Source organism: Boleophthalmus pectinirostris, unplaced genomic scaffold (assembly GCF_026225935.1).
Source record: "Boleophthalmus pectinirostris isolate CB_2022bp ecotype Guang Dong unplaced genomic scaffold, ASM2622593v1 HiC_scaffold_1, whole genome shotgun sequence".
NCBI lineage: Eukaryota > Metazoa > Chordata > Actinopteri > Gobiiformes > Gobiidae > Boleophthalmus > Boleophthalmus pectinirostris.
Genome location: NW_026570970.1, coordinates 16,406,094 through 16,423,514, shown reverse-complemented (window position 1 = coordinate 16,423,514; position 17,421 = coordinate 16,406,094). Strand labels below are relative to the sequence as shown.

Sequence of the window (17,421 nt, the reverse complement as noted above, 5' to 3'; positions counted from 1 at the left end):
TGCTGATGGATTTTTTAACTACACCTGTGCCTCAGCTGTCTGTATGCAAATAACCCACGGCTGAGTGTGGGAGTAACACGAAACTGACCTGAGCATGATGATGAAAAGGGAAACCATTAATAAGTATATTCAACTGTCTCTGTGTTATTTTATACAGCATATTGTTAATGTCACCTTTGTAAAAATAAATATTTGTACTGAGCTGCTGCCCTGTGTATTCCATTTTGGTGCTATGTCCTATTTTTAATGAATATAGTTTAGTTAGCCAGAGTGCTGTATTGGTATTGGTATTATTGCTACTCCATTGAGTGAATTACACATCATATACAGCACCATATTGAATCTGCTAAATCGGCAAAATAAAAAAATTCAAATGTATTAACCTAGAGCTGGGCAATATGGCAATATAAAGAATTAATCATATTGATCAATCACATTTTTTATTTGTTTTGCAAAAAAAATTATTCTGCCAGCTGGACGAAGTGAAAACATTTCACCACTCATCCAAGTAGCTTCTTCAGTTCTGACTAAAAACTGGTGGGGTGAGTGAATGCCTTGTGTTTCTTTTTAAAACAACTAAAATTTGTAAACACATAAACACATTTCTTCCTTCAAAGTTTGAAGTACTGGCTGGGGGCATTTCCTTTTAAAAGATTGACTCATAATACTGACATTTAGAAATGACTGAATCTCTGTCTCAAATAAATTAAATGAATTTCACAACCATAGAAAAATCACACTAAAATAAAATTTTTCTGAACATTACGTGCCACTGCCGTGCACGTAAATGGCAAAAGGAAAGACGGAGGGATCTTAGGTTCTCTTTATTCTTAACAATGTTATCAAACTTAAAGGTTTAAATATTTGTAAAGGTCTCATTTTGCAGCTTCAGTTCATGTTTAGCCCAGTCTGTTGAGTAAACAGGTTTAAGCTTAATCATCATCTTCGTCATCATCTTCATCGTCATCGTCGTCATCATCATCGTCATCATCATCATCTTCGTCGTCATCATCGTCGTCATCATCATCATCGTCATCATCATCATCGTCGTCGTCATCATCGTCCTCTGTGTTCACTTTTCCAGAGAGGACGTCCTCGATCCAGTCCTCCAGCTCCTGAGCCGAGGGCAGGTCCTCGTCACTGTCAATGCTCATCCACACACTGTCAGCCTGAACACAGAGGACACACACAGAACCTCGTTTAGACTGTATATTTACCGTGTTTATGTTTGTAAATACTCAGTACTTACATCTGTGACGTTGACAACTCCAATCTGTGGTCTGAACAGGTCCACTTTGAAGGTTTTCTCCCAGTAGGGAATCAGCTGCAATTGACAAAGATGAATCAAGCAATCAGCGGTGTGCTCCTTGCCGAAAATCAGGCTTGAATTTATTATTTTTTTTGTCTTTCACATTAAAAACAGAAGAGGAGAATACAAAAGAAATGAACAAACTAATATTGTTGATTTAATGCTAATAATTTAAGGCATTTCTTAATAAAATGAGACAAAAAGATAATAACCAAGACAAAAATTGTACTATTGTGATTGTTTCGAAAAGGAAAGATGTACAAAATATCAGTACCTACAACAATCACCTCGCCTTATAATGTAGTCTAGAGAGTCTGTAACCTACCAGAGGGAAGTCATCCGGATCGATCCACACAATACTGAGGTCAGGAAGGTGAGTGTTGTCTCTGGCCACTTCCTTTAGGATCTCCAGGAACTCAAAACCATCTAAAAAACACAGGGGTGAGCACGTTTTTCCCACTTTAAAATAAATGTCATGTCTTCACCTGGATCTTCCTCCTCTGCAAAGGCAACAATGTGGATGCCATCGATGTCATCTTCCTACAAATATTAGAGAAAAAAAATAAATAAATCAAGCTTTTATATTGGCTAGGATGACCAGTAACCCAATAATGCATATTTATTTTTTAAGATCAATCTAAGTAATTGGTGTATTTGTTATGTTTTACATACAAAAATATAGTAATTCTCCAGTAGTAGTATAGCAGTAGTTCGTTTGTTTGACCACCAGATGGGGCTAGAGGCAAAAAGAGCCCATGTGCATATGAGACAAAAAAATCTGAGAATTACATACAATTTTTTTTTACAACGCAAGCTTAGAGTTAAAGTTATTGTACGGCCGTGATCATCAGGTAAGCATCATTACAATCAGTAAACTAAAAAAAAATATTACACTTACCCACGTTTCAAACATGTCTTCTGCGCGTAACTTCCTCAGAGTGGGCCTGTTTGCACACAACAACACTCACATTATGTATTTACCTACTTTTCTACGTGATATTATTTTCATTTTAATGTATTTTTAGTTTACCGCCTGTGCTCTGTGATGAACTCCACCAGCTCCTCCTCGGTGTGCGGTTTTCCCGGGATGGTGACGGGCTCCTCCATGAACGGCTCATAAAAGTCCACCTCGTTCAGCCTCAAGGTCAGCTCTTTGGCCACCTGCAGAAAAAGTCACACAGTCATCTAATTATGTGGGTAATGTGTAGAAGAGAAACCGAATACAAACTTTTTATTAATGTCAGTTTGGTGGGACTGCATATTATTATTATTTTAGGAGTCGATTGTTATTTTTTTCGATTAGTCGACTAGTCATACAATTAGTGCTAATCAGAGGTGGACTTGATAAAATGGACTAAGACTTGGGGACTCGACTTGGACTTGAAGGTCTGTGACTTGGGACTTGACTTGGACTTGAAGGTCAGGGACTTGGGACTTGACTCGGACTTGAGGCCTGTGACTTGAGAAGCACTATTAAATCTGATTTCTTTCTATTCTGACCGTAATGATTCACTCTAAGATCTTGTCAAGGTATTTAAAAAGGCAAAATTAACTAAATAAATTTCTTATATACTCTAAAAATACTCATATATAAGTATACTATGATTTTTTTTAAGTACAATTTATCTTAGAAGTAATACAAATTCCAAAAATCCAAGTTATATTTGGTACTTTTGTTTAAAGACTTGAAATGACTAGAAGCTCAACGCAGATGACTTGGACTTGACTTGGACTTATGGGCCAGTGACTCAAGATTCAAGTTGGACTTGGCTGTATTTGACTTGGGACTTGACTCGGACTTGAGGTCAAAGACTTATGACTTACTTGAGACATGCCAAACAAATACATTTTAACCAGATGAAGTTTAAAATATAGAGACTTATATTATATTTTGTCACAGTCCAAAGGTGGACTGTGTAACTTTTTTGGTACGTGATCCGCCACAAGCTTGTTTCCATGGTGATATTTTTGCTTTGCCTGAAAGTTTTCACAGTTAGACTGACCAGATATTCAAAATCAAAATCTGGAACAACTCTGGTTTGTGGTGGTTGGTAATAATAAATTTGTGAAACGAGTGTGTAATTAAGGAAAATTGTTCTGCACTTGGCCCATTTATGACTAACATGTGAGACAGTCAAATCTTCTGTGATTTTTCATCATGCTTTTTTGTGTTTTACCTAAACAAATGACAATGTATGCCTCTCTTTATTGTTGGCAGGTATCAAACTGGTCAAAAATAGGGACATCTGGGACATTTCTTGTATAAAACTGGGACAAATTAATGCTTTTGGATAAATCTGCTGGGACAGGGGACACAGGGCTCAAAACTGGGACTGTCTGGTCACCCTATTCACAGTATGTAATTTAACACACCTATGACGCTTTTATTCAATTACTGTTGTTTTACTGATCAAAAATACTAAGAAAACATGCATTCGTACAGTGAGTGAGCTTGCCTCTCCACAGATCTGACCTGTAACAATGTGAGCCATGGAAATAGATAAGTTTAGTGCCATACTGTGGGACATTCTAGACAAGGCAATAACATCTACATGAAGACAAGCAGGTGGCGAACCCTCTGTTTAATAATACCATGGTCTTGTTATGAAACATATTTTTTGCACTTGTATTATTCTATATCATGCAGAAAAATAAGAAAATTTGTTATTTTAATAGCCGCCTGCTAATTTCAGTATTAACTTACAGATTTCTCAAACGTGGCAAAGAACTTGATGTATGGCTGGAACTCCTCGGCTGCCTCTTTAAATGCTTCGTAGTCTAAAATGCAAAGAAAAAGTTATAATTTTCCTCTTTTAAATAAACAAATACACTGTGTGCTCTTAAAATAGTCAATGTTGGTGCTTTGCTTGGAAATAGCTGATGTTATATTTGCCCAATGGGGATAGATTCTTGATTACAAATAGCTGAACTTTGACCTCTGTTTCTCCCAAGTTGGGTTCATCGGATGTAGCTCAACACAACTCCACAAATCAGAAAGTGGCAGCTGCGTCAGTGGTAAAAATGGATTTGTAAAGCCATGGGGAGAATGGAGCATTTGTGTTGTAATGTAAGGCAGGAAACAATCACACACAAATCCAGTGGAACATGATGAAGTAAAAGTAGGAAAGTACTGTACTTGAAACTTGGTGAAAAGGCTGAGGACTTAGGGTTAGGGATAGGGCACAAATCTGTATTAAAATCACTACACAGCTTAATTTTTAAACAGGTGCTTTATTTATTTCATGTGATACTTTTACTTTTAATATTTTTGCTCAGGTATCTGTACTTCTAATTACTTAATAAAACTGGGTGCTTCTTCCACCACTGCACATATCTATCAAACACTGTTGCCGATAGTATTGCCAGACTTACGTTCTGATTCCTCATTCTTGAAGTATCCGATGAGACGGATGTCCTCCTCCATCCGGTCAAAGGCGCGGAGTTCCAGGGCATTATCTATGACTTCAACTGGATCCTCCATCAGCTGTACAGATGCACGCACAGCACAGTTAAAGTGCCAATGACAGATTAGGCTCATTTTACTTAAACACATTTACGATCACTATATTTAATGGGCCTACTTTATAATAGGCACATAATTACTCCTGTGAGCTTTAAGTCATGTTGTAATGTTGTTACCTCATCAAAAACATGCCTACAGTTTTGAGTTCATTCATACAAGTTGGAGTAATCCTTATTATTAGTCTGTCTACATCTCCAAAGCTCAAATGCTCTGTTCCACCTTGTGATGTCATGAACCGACAGTTTTTAAGTTAGCTATTTTTAGCTCCTTTTACCTTTTGTTCAGTAGAGATTGGAAATTCCAGGGCAGAAATCATCCAGATCATTCTACTGAAGGTATGTGGAGTTGACAAACACAGTGGAGCACTCCTGAAGAGCTCAGACTAAATATGCAGGGTTTTTGTCTTAAATGTGTTTGATCAGGGAACAACATTATAACATAAATCTGAAAATAGCATAAAAGATTAGAAATAGAAAAAAAAAATGTTACACTTGTTTTTCCCAGTTTGACGATTTCTTTAGGAATAAAATGTTACTTCCTGGAAATCATCACATCACACTGGGGAATTACATAACTGTTACCTAGCAACGAAATTGTACACTGGGCCAAAACAGACTATTATTTGACAAACAAAAATATAAGAAACACCTTAAATTTCTTGAAATAATGTTTAAAGTATCAGAAAAATGTGTTTCTTTTGGATAGAATTTTCCTCAGCATGATGTCTGTGGTTAGAACTCTCTACTTCCTGTAATTTTACAACATATTTTTCAACATTTCTTCACAAATTGTTTCTAGATTTGTGTGAAATTCTAAGTTATATTTAAAACAGGTGTTATCCCACCAAATTACGTCAAAAACAGAAAATCATAAAAATATATAATACGTGCTTGAAGATATGAGAGATCTTATTTTAACAGTTAACTCACATCCAATAAAAACTCTGCCAGAGTATTTGCAGATAGTAAGCCGTCAAACTCAATCACGTGGTCCTCTTTAAAGACATAGACACTGCCCTCTTCCTCCAGACCTGAGGGTGAGTGAGGAAAACAATTATTTACATCTTTTTATTATGTAATTATTATTATATATTTATAAGAAACACAAAGAGAGTTTACCCAGTCTTTTAGCCACTTTTGCGTCTTTTTGAGAGTCCACCATCCCAAATCCAATGCCTTTCTCCTCCATCACTTGTGCTAGAAGCTACACACAAATCAAACATGAATAAATTATAATACATTACTTATCTGTTACTACTTTAAGGTGCACTGCGTAAAATTTCTAGTGTAGAGCCTGTCACCCGAGGCCTAGCAATGTTACTGCTTTGTCTAGAATGTTCCACAGTTTAAACCTATCTATAACTATCTACATTACAACTCAGATCTGTGGAGAGTCGCCCCTATTTTTGAGCAATTGAAGCACCCGTAATGAATAAATGCTCGATGGAAATGTTTAGTGACACCATGGAACATTCCAGGCAACGCAATAACATCTTCATGGAGACGAGTAGGTAGCGGACCCTTCACCAGAAAAGTTCCACAGTGCAACTTTAAGTAACTAAGTTAGTCAGGGTTCATATTGACTAAGTAGACAAAGTGTCAGTGAGGAGGATTAGGGCCTGTTGGCGACCCTGACAGCTAAGTGAGGTGTTAATTCAAAATTTCCCATAGTTAATGAATGAGTGTGACTGAGTGGCTGTCAGTGTGTTTATGTGTAATCCCACCTGTGGTTCCCAGTCCCATAGACTGGATAAAGAAGTGGAAGTGAGTGTGATGTGTCCCGTAGCATTCAAATGAAGATGTTATCAGTTATAGGAGAGAATTTGGAGCCAGGTCCATACAAGGAATAGGAATTTATTTACAGACAAAACAGACTAGAGTGTGTTAAAGGGACTGTCTGGAATTTTGGACATAGGACCTCATTTCCTAGTTAGCCAGAGTGTTGGAGACATGTGGAGACACTTTTTAAAAACTATTTCATCCAGTCCTTGTATTTGCAGAGGTCGCTGGTGCTAGGCTAGCGCATGTCAATGGCCATAGTTATCCTGCCACTAAAAACAGTCTTACCAACTCCACAAAGCACCCGAAGCAAATTTATTATTATGCCAGTCTTTCGATCTGAATGTCTGTGTTGATAGACTAGTGTTTGAAATAAAACTAACCTTGCATCACATGAATGGTCGCATGTTGAGGGACTATTTTCTCAGCAGCAGCGGAATTTTACTTTGCTGGTAATATAGGTGCTAGGTGATATCAGTTCTCCGCTGCCAAGCTTTCTATCAAGAAATACAACTTGCTGCTGCTGCTCAGACATAAATCCTTCAAATTCAAGTTTGTTTTTACTTCTAAAATGATTCTATCGAGACAAGCATTCACATCGACAGTGTGGGGGTATAATTGTTTTGCTTCGGCTGCTTTGTGGAGTGGGTAAGACTGTTTTTAGTGACAGACAAACTATGGCCATTGACATGAACTAGCCTAGCACCATCGACCTCTGCAAATACAAGGACTGGATGGAATATTTTAAAAAGTGTCTCCACACGTCCCCGACACTCCACAGTGAGGTCCTATGTCCAAAATTCCGGACTGTCTCTTTAATACAAACATTTTAAGATCAAAATGATGAGGCTCACTGCAGCAGTTACAGAGAGAGGTGACAATTTTCCAACACAAAGTCAATTGGAAACAGAGTCGAAGGAGCCAGACGCGGCCCCATGCTTTCTTCCAATTTAGAACACAGCAGTTTGCAGGTCCATTTCTATTACAGTCTATGCTGCAAACTAATTCCACTTGTCTCATATCCTGGGATAGACCAAGGACTGGCAAAGTTAATACACAGCCAGAGTTTGGGTTAATATAATGTGTGTATCAGGTTTAAGCACAATATTTAGGGTATTCTTGCACATTTTCCTGTACTAGCATTTTGACGTCATGGTCAAAAGTAGCCAGTAGCTGCTCACAGTCCATTATATAATCTTAGACACAGCACAGGGTTGTTTGAAATAAAGGGAAAATGCATTGTATTTGCAATAAAAATGCAATGCAATAAAAATCTACTCAAGTAAAAGTTTAAAGGTAGCCGTTTAAAATGCACAGATTATGAGATCTAATAAAGCTTCAAATGTAGTGCTTTCAGTAAAGATTTGTGGTGAATTTTGGTCAACAGAAACAACTCAATAATTTTTTTGTTTGTTTTTTGAGCTGCTTTTCTTTGTATATTTAGTTTGCTGAAATTATGATTAAAATAACCCCTCATCCTTTTCTGCAAGTCTCAAACAATAGAAAATACTTTTACTTTTCAGTCCTGTTCAAAAGTGTTGTGGAATAAAAAGTACAGATATCTACATTTTTTACTTAAGTACAGTACAATTTTTACTTTGTTACCTTCCACCACTGCACACAGCACAGGATTGTTCTAAATATAACTAAAGGGACACTGCACTGTGTTATATGTCTTGTATATTCTGATCTGAGGGACATGAGTGCTCAATATTTTTCTTCAGTTTGAACGCCTTATTTCGCACTGAAGTTGTAGCCACAGCTCTTATATCTGTCTTCACACATTGGGCTACTACCTGATCAGAAGTCACACCTGTGCTGTGTCAAATATGTAACAGTGCATGTCATGGTCCCGTGGGCTGGGCTCGTGTTACACAGTGGAGAAGTGAAGATCAGGGGGTAAGCCTCTGTGCCTTGTTGTAACTCGAGACCAGCTCAGCGCATTTCTACAATGCTTTTGACTATGAGATGAAAAGTATGATTTAAGAGGTCTGCAGCAGGTCACCTTGAATGCATGTAAGCTTTAGTACTTGTTTGATCTATTAAAACGAACTAATTGCTGAATATTCCATTGTTATGTTTGCGTTTTATGACAGTTGCATATCTGGAAATAAGCATGCATTAAATTTACATTGCACATTGCAAAACAAAAGCAACATTTTGGAGAGCATCATCTTTTATTTTTGATATCAATAGGAGTTCAGTGAATATTAAAGGTGCATTGCATAATTTTTTTTTGTGGTGGACGGTCCGTCAAATGCTTTTTTTTTCTTTGAGATGTTATTGTTTTGTCTGGAATAGTATTGAACCTTTCTATCTTCACGGAGATCAAATCATACCTGCTTTTTTAGGTATTTTTGAGCTATAAAACCACCTGTAATAGAATAAATATATAAAGTGCCCAGGCAGAGCAGTGACATATCCATAGAAACAAGCAGGTGACGGACCTCCAACCAAAAATTGACATAGTGCATCTCAAAATATATATTAAAATATAGTATATTTGATCATCTTTCCGTACCTCTAGCACCAGCTCTGTCATCTGGTGTTGCCTCTGCTGCTCCTTGTTGTCTGGGATTGGCTTATGGTAAAACAAACAAAGCATGCTGTACTTCTTCATGGCTTTCTTGTAGTTTTTGTCATTGATATCAATAACGCGATCTTCCCCATCGTAATGTGGCAGCTCCAAGCCCTTCTCAGAGGTAGCTAAAGGCGCAAGACTGAAGCACGGAAGCAGGAACAACCAGAGGGCTAACAGCTCCATGGTCCAAATATATATATTATTATTCTCAATCTTATCTTATAAAAAAAATATATGTACTTTTAAGTTATTCAAGCAAGTTATTCCTAGCTGAAACCATCCTCAAGTCTTGGCCCCAGACACAATGAAGACAGCAGCGACTGAGGCCTTGTGCAGCACTGTGGGACAGATACCATACATAGCAGCCCGCTCTATCCTCTTGTAGGACAGGCCCATTTTTAGGAGACCAGTTGTTTGAATGCTAAAAATAAATATCCAACTGAGAAAGACTCAGGGAGAGAGACACTGGGCAGGACAACAGTGGAAGTGGGTTCAATAAAAGGGTAAAGTTGCATCTCTAGAGGATAGAGGATATGAATGGAAATTGAGAGGGTAGATGTGTTTAAGTGGTTTCATAATGGCAGTGTGAATGAGACTGAGGAAGTAGTTTTGTAGTTATGAATTGGATAGGGGTGTGTATTTTGGTAACTGTTGTGAGGCTATGCAACAACAGGTGTGCAGCAGAGACTTAAATAATGGGCCACTCCGCACAGTTTGTCTACACGAGAAATTTGTCAAGAAAATTAACATGATTCTGATTGCTTCGTATGTAATCACACACACTTGTTTGTTTGCTGATAAAATGGAACATCTGTCTTGTCAATTGCTATTTCCACTTCCTTTGTGCAATTCAAATGTCATTCAGTGGAAGTGCAGTCTGCTGCCATCTGCTGGTTATTATGTGAACAAATCTAGAATGCTAAACACCAGTTTTTTCATCACAAACTTACCCGGAGTTGTGTTTTGTTTCATTCACACATGTTTAACACACAAACCCTGCATATTTAGGCTATGTTCTTCTCTCTAACAGAACTTTCACTAGAATCATTTGAATAATTTCAGCTCCCAAATTGCCAATCTTTCCTGAACAAAAGGTAAAAGGTAGGCTGTTAACTTCATCACAAGGTGGAACTGAGCATTTTGAGCTTTAAAAATGTAGACAGACTAATAATAGGATTACTCAAACATGTGTGAATGAAACAAAACACAACTCCAGACATGTTTTTGATGTTTTTGACTAAAACATAATGTATGAATTTATTTTTTATGTATTTCATTGACCCTGTATGGAAATTTGTCTTTTGCACTGGCTAAAGCTTTCAGATTAACAGGATCATGCAAAAACTGCTATGGACACTTATAAGTACTAGTATTTGAATTTATTTGATTGGAGGATAAGCCCCTTGAGAACATCAAAACAACAAAATCAACACAACTATACACACTCACTCACTCACATGTGACTTTTAGACACATAATAAATCAAATCTGAACAAAAACTAAGACTGAGTTCAAATATATACCTCTGCCACTACTCCATAGTGTCAGTATTATTTAATTTAATTTAATTCACTTCACATTAAGTTAATAACATCACACATAATTTAATTCCTTTATTTAGACTTATATTCTAATTTGGGTGCACACATTTTCGTTAATATAAGTCTGAATTATTTACTTACACTTGTTCTATTGGATTTTTTGAGTGTCAGATGGGGGACCCTCAATCAACATCACATATTATTATCACTTATTATATTCTGTATTATACTTATTTTCCTTCTTGTTACTTTGATTAAGTTAGTAGTTTTAGTTAATTATTTAGTGTAATTCTCCCCTCTTGTGTTCATCTTTAGTTGGTCCTTAGGTATTTAAACGCCTCTGTTCCTTTGTCTGGTTGGGTTAGTTTTGTTCTGTTCAGTTTGATTTAAATTACTCCAGTTGGGCCCAGATTAATTTTTTTATTTTTTTTGTAATGATTTACCTAATTTGAGCCTTTGTTAAATTATCTCTTTTTTGACTTTATTACATTTTTACTTATTTTATACCTTGTCTTTGCCTTTCTGTTTGGTCCACTACAAAGATGAACAACAAAATGAAATGAAATAGTAACAGCCGTACTTTCTCCTCTGCTGTTGTCTGTGCATATAAATAATCTTTAGTTAGTTAGTTAGTTTATTTTCTTTGGTCAGTTGGCATAATCATTAATGCTGTTAAATCGATTAATGAATGGCACAGAAATAACACATAACGCTTCAGTTATTCTGCAGACTGAAGGTGTTTACGCTGAAGGTTAACACTTATTTTGATTAACCCTCTTATCATATCGAGTACAAGATGGCAGAAAATCTGTTTACAGAGAAAAACGAAGCTTGTCTTCAGTGTGGGGGAAAAATACCTATTTATAAGTATATTTGAGTATACACATATGCAGACACACTGATCCCTTGTTTGCAACTATGCCATTTTAATTACTTCCTCTTCCAGGTTCGCCCACAGCCCAGAGGTAGAATACAATACCTGTGTTTTTTAACGGTTATCAGCAGAACACGTTTGACTTGACCTTCCTCCTCTCAAGGTTAACGTCAACTTTGAACTTCTGCTGAATTTACCTGCCCAGTTCACTATTCACTGAAAGTCTCATTTTAGACCATAGGACCATGTAGACCATAGGGATGTAAAAATAACTGAAATATTGTGATATCGTGTCATCAGAAGTCTCTCAATAATACCGTGGGCCATCACAATATATCGAATTATAAGTCTCTTTGCTTAAATGAAAAATGATGGTGTAGCAATAGCTAAAAAATAGAGAGAACTACACAGACCATGATCCTTTGCTCCATTTGAGTCCAGACTAAATTAAGAAATAACAGTTATAAGCACTTTTAAATGTTAGTTATTTGGATTATGACAGAACCAAGAGCTTGTGAGGGCATTTTAAAAGGAGAAAGTATTATTCACAGTCTTATTCTCCACAAAATATCGCAATAAATATCATACCGTGAGATGCAATATCGTGAAAATACCGTACCGAGAGATTTGGATATCGTTAAATCCCTAATAATACTAATAAAGATCTGATGAATTATCCAGCATCCTTGAGACTGAGAAAAGCGTTCACAAGTACTTCTTATGTTTGTATTTGCAGCTATTGTGTTTGTATTCACTCTCTGCAGTGTAAATAAAACACTGTTTATAATTAAAAAGTTAGTCTAATTCTAAAATATAAATTATTCAGTGTGTGGGAGTGTTCGTATGGCATTAAGCTTATCTCATGTTACAGTGTGGATTTCCTGAGAAAGTTCTTGAAGCTCCATTGTGTCACAGTGAACCATGGACGTATGAGTCAGAATCACATTTCACAACGTAATGTTTATTTAGGATTTAAGTCGACTCCATGACAAATCCGGTCCCTTTCACAACATAGATGTCAGTTTATGATTTAAAACTAGACTGTAAAATAAATGGACATAGCTATAACTCTAGCCACCGCGTTCCAAATCTAATAGGAAGTGTTCATGGGCGCGCTTCCGGCTCCATCGACTCCGGCTCCAACTGACTTGACATTGAATTGTCGCGCCGCTCTCTGTAACCGCTGCTGTGAGTCTCGTCATTTTGGTCTTGAAATGTTCCTCTTAACCCACTCCACATGATCCTGGTGTTTCTATTTCACAATTTTGTCCTTTTCCTGTTCCGAATAAGGAACCGGGCTCCAAAATTGCTCCTATAACGGCAAGCCTCATGAGCTTCATTTGACTGGATGACATGACACTCCCTTAGTCCACTTCTTTATACAGTCTATGGTTTAAATCACAAAATATTTCTATTGGATGTTATGGCTTTACTTGTGCTGCAAAGTTGGCGATGACTTGACTTTGCTGGATCTCTGCGGTCCAGCCCTCCTTGATGTACTGGTGGTAGGGGTCATTGGAGTGCTCCCGTCGCTTGGACTTGACGGTGCTCACCAACATGGCCACCATGATGAACGCAAACATACCAAGCATAACGACCAGGTAACATAGGATATCTCTGACGTTCTGTTCCTCTTCATTGGACGAAGCGGTTTGGTTATTTTCCCAGTTATTGAGGAAGTTCTCCAACGCACCAGTCAGGGAGTTCTCCAGGTATGACGTCAGGTTGTTGGACCATTCAGGCATCTTGGTAAAAGAAAAGAAAGATTTTATGATAGTTACATGTTTGTTTAAAGGTGCATTGCGTAACTTTTCTAGAGAAGGGTTCATCGGCTGCTTGTCTCTTATGTTATTGCGTTGTCTAGAATGTTCCAGGGTAGAGATTAATTCAGGGAAGTCAAGGGCTACATTACACTTCAGATCTATGGAGAGGCAACCCTATTCAGAGAGATAATTATTGTATTTTGAGCAAAAGAAACACCCCAAATGAATAAATGCTAGATATAAATGCTAGATAGATGTGTTTAAGGCAAGGAAGAACAATAACATCTCTATGGAGACGACCAGGTGACTGACCCTAAACCAGAAAAGCTGTGTAATGAAGCTTTAAGATATGCTTTCAGGTTCAGAGCATTAAATGAAAAACATCCATTCTTACTCTGACTGGGTTGGCCTGTCAAGATAAGACTTGTAACTTAATCTTGTTTCTGCACCTGTTTGTCTAGATAGAGAATAATGCCATATTGTTGAACATTCCAGTAAGGCTGTGCAGTTAATAAAATTTTGATCGCAATTTCAATTTTGTGTGTCTAAGATCTCCAAACTCTTATCAAGTTGAACCGATAAAGCTTAACAAGTTTATTTTGGGATATTGTAAATAAATAAGTATATTTATTAAATTTTTTAAGTATAGAGATTGTAGAACAGCTGGATATATTGTTTGTTTTGGATACATTTATGTTTTTCTATGCTTTATTTCATGTTCAAAGTATATTTTATTCTATTTTTGTTTTATGCATCGCAGAACTGCTCTAAGGAACATATTTGTAGCCTATATTTATTTTCAATTTGAAAATTTTGCATAAACTATCAATAACAAAGTGTTTTGTTTTTTTTTATTTAGAGAAATGCTGAATAAATGCATCGTGTTACTAAAAAAAATAATCGTTTGAATAATCGGGATTTCAATATTGACCAAAATAATCGTGATAATGATTTTTTCCACAATCAAGCAGCCCTACATTCCAAACTATGTTCATGAAGACAAGTTGGTGGCAGACCTTCCACCTGAAAACCATCCACTAGGGGGCAGTAATGACTCAGATTTGTGATATGCACTGACCTTTGTGGCATAGCGCATTTACCCACGAGCTTAACTTTAACTCACCGGACCTCAACTATTTTAAAAGAAAGCCACAAAACACTACACACACACAAATGGTACTACTGATCTTCTGAACGCAACTGTGTGAATGTTGAACTTTGTGTGGTTCCAGTTGTTGTTTTATAATGTACTAACAATTACAAAGATATTTCCCTTGAACAATGCCAAGACGTGCATAATGACATGCATGCATTTACATTATTTATGTATCTGCATCTTTTTTTTAGAAGGGTGCCCTCTTTGGATTGGTTTATTATAATGCTGGCCTCATCAATTAACAACTTTAAGGTAAATATTTTATCTTTCGAATAGGAAGAAGGTCAGAATCCTATGATAAAATTTGCGTTTGAACTGTCAGATTGCAGATTTGCTGTCTCGGTTTACGGTTAATATCTTGTCATTATTACGCTTATCCATGTCAAACAAAAACTGGCACGAAGTTCAAAGCTTTTGTGTGAGCACAAATAACCAAAAGAAATTCAAGGTCTTCAGAAAGTAGTGCCATTATTCAACCCCAAAGACTTGATTGTTGTCATTTGAAAGAACTTTAAAGCTGTAAGATTAATATCACAAGTTTGAAGGACTTTGATTTGAAGTTGTTTTTATTTGCCATGACAAATCCTTCAAATCAGGAGGAAACTCTGCCCAAAACCCATGTATATGAGTAATGATAAGAAATGAGTTCTGATTTAATATTATTACTTTACTTTACTTCCTCCACTGGTAATAACATCGTAGATTATTGCTCTGGTCCATTTGTGATTTAAATGCCACTGAACACAATTCAGACATTGAGAAAGCAGTTCAAAGAAGTTACTATACCAACCTTCTGTTGCAGTTGTGTGGGCCTCATTAGAAACTTCTTGGTGAGAGAACAGAAGAAAACACAACAATACCTGATTCAGCACTGCAGTCTACCTCAGATCATATTTTATTAACCTCTTTAATCTTGTTTGTCGAAAAGTGGAGGGAGGAAAAGGGCTGCACCGCATGACCTTGGCATTGCTTTCTTCTGACATATTTTCTTTAGCTGATAAAGGCCAAAAAGATTTGATATCACCCACTTCATTGGAGCAGTTCCCATATCACACTATTTTCTGATCTCAAACAGACCTGGAGTTGTGTTTTGGTTCCTTCACACATGTTTAACCCACAAACCCTGCATATTTAGCCTGAGTTCTTCTCTCAAACAGTGAACCACCTTGTGATGTCATGCGATAATACAGGAAGTGCTCCATTGTGTTTTTGTATTCTGTACACCTTCAGCAGAATTATTTGGATGATTTAAGCCCTGGAATTGCCTGTCTCTGCTGAACTAAAGGTAAAGGGAGCTGTCAACTTGAAAACTATCCCTAAATGACATAGAAGAGAGGATTTTGAGCTTTGGAGATGTAGACAGATTAATAATAAAGGGTTACTCAAACGTGCGGATGAAACAAAATATAATTTCAGGTATTTTATTGAGCTATCAACATTATACCTTGGCTTAAAGCTCACAATAGTCAGTTTTGTATATTAATTCATATAGGACCATTAAGACTGGTCATTGGGTGTATGTATGTATTTGTTTGAAGGATATCTAATTACAGTATATTCAGTCATTTGTTGCAAAGAAGATTTGTCATTTGTCCCAGAAATGTATATATCAAAGAGACTGATCATGTCAGGAGAAATTCCAGACTGAGGTGACATGGACAGGTAAAGAGACCAGTGGTGGAAGAAGTACCCAATTGTGTTACTTAAATAAAAGTACAGATACCAGAGCAAAAAGAAAAAATACTCAAGTAAAAGCAAAAATATCACTTGAAAAAGTCTACTCAAGTAAAAGTATTAAAAGGACCTTTTTTTAAAAAAAAGTGAAAATATTTCATTTGGATTTTTAAGTCTTATAAGGCTAAGGCTTCAAATGTAGTGATTTTGAGAAAGATTTGTGCAGATTTTTTTTCAATAGAAACAATTTTATATATAAATATATATACACACACATACACATACACAGTATATTTAGCTGTTTTTTATTTGTATATATTTGTTTGTCTGCAGGTCTCACACAATATTATTTTTCAGTCGAGTTAAAAAATGGAGTGGAGTAGAAAGTACAGAAACCTGCTCTGCTCTAGTGAAGTAAAAATAAAAAGTATCAACTTTAAAATGTACTTAAGTAAAGCACAGATAGCAACATTTATACTTAAGTGCAATCCTTTACTACTTTTACTTCATTACATGCCGTCACTGAAGGGTAAGACAGATAGTTTGATGTAATAAAGCAAAAGATTAAATTAGTGTGGAGAAAGAGGATAGGAAGTGTTATACGTGGATCAGATGCTGTACTCACTATGAGGCCTAGTATTAAACAGCGCATAGATTTTTCATGTCCCTAATATTCTATTGTGGTTATTTCCTTTACAAAAATGAATACATGTGTGTGGGTTTGGTATCTCTTTCAACCCCTGGAGTTATGAAGGCTCTTTTGTTCCAGTCAAGGACAAGTGCCCCTCTTTCTGACAAAATACAGAGTCTCTTTGGCTCCGTTTGATCTTCCTCTTGTTTCTTGATGTTGTGACCTTTTTATCAATCATATTTTTATGGTCATTTTCTTGTGCTGTACCCCTCGGGAGATGAAATGGGAAACAACATTTTTTTAAGAGCACGTATTATGCTATTTTCTGATCTATGTAATAATGTTGTTTCCTTATTGAAAAAATGCACACAGACTTGTGTTTTGTTACATTCACACATGTTTAACACACAAATCTTGCATTTTTAGACTGAGTTCTTCAAACAGAAAACTCCTTGTGATGTCATGTGGCAATACAGAAAGCACTCCATGGTGTTTTGTGTAGTTTACTGCTTCATGACATCATAAGGTGGAACTGAGCATTTTGAGCTATGGAGATGTAGACAGACTATTAGTGCACGATTAGTCAAGCAT

The 17,421-nt window shown here is 36.6% G+C and overlaps 2 protein-coding genes across 2 annotated transcripts; both read right to left on the bottom strand.

The window, feature by feature from the left end:
- Positions 1 to 418: 418 nt before the first annotated feature.
- Positions 419 to 9,523, bottom strand: casq2 (calsequestrin 2). Its single transcript, XM_020931898.2, has 11 exons — positions 9,132 to 9,523; positions 5,951 to 6,035; positions 5,762 to 5,862; positions 4,682 to 4,793; positions 4,014 to 4,087; positions 2,340 to 2,470; positions 2,208 to 2,253; positions 1,795 to 1,849; positions 1,635 to 1,735; positions 1,250 to 1,324; positions 419 to 1,169 (listed from the first exon to the last, which is right to left on the bottom strand). The coding sequence occupies exons 1-11, from the start codon at positions 9,372 to 9,374 to the stop codon at positions 933 to 935; spliced, it is 1,260 nt and encodes a 419-aa protein (XP_020787557.2). The 5' UTR covers positions 9,375 to 9,523; the 3' UTR covers positions 419 to 932.
- Positions 9,524 to 12,974: 3,451 nt separating this feature from the next.
- On the bottom strand, positions 12,975 to 13,351 carry LOC129408885 (potassium voltage-gated channel subfamily E member 2). Its single transcript, XM_055153248.1, has one exon. It carries the CDS (start codon positions 13,349 to 13,351, stop codon positions 13,028 to 13,030), a length of 324 nt encoding a protein of 107 aa, XP_055009223.1. The 3' UTR covers positions 12,975 to 13,027.
- Positions 13,352 to 17,421: the final 4,070 nt, after the last annotated feature.

Excerpts from the sequence above, each read along its gene's own strand:
- casq2 (XM_020931898.2), bottom strand. The coding sequence starts at position 9,374 with ATGGAGCTGTTAGCCCTCTGGTTGTTCCTGCTTCCGTGCTTCAGTCTT. Across the intron at positions 5,863-5,950 it reads AAAAGTGGCTAAAAGACTGG|GTCTGGAGGAAGAGGGCAGT; the intron begins GTAAACTCTCTT and ends ACTCACCCTCAG. Across the intron at positions 1,736-1,794 it reads TGCAGAGGAGGAAGATCCAG|ATGGTTTTGAGTTCCTGGAG; the intron begins GTGAAGACATGA and ends TGTGTTTTTTAG.
- LOC129408885 (XM_055153248.1), bottom strand. The coding sequence starts at position 13,351 with ATGCCTGAATGGTCCAACAACCTGACGTCATACCTGGAGAACTCCCTG.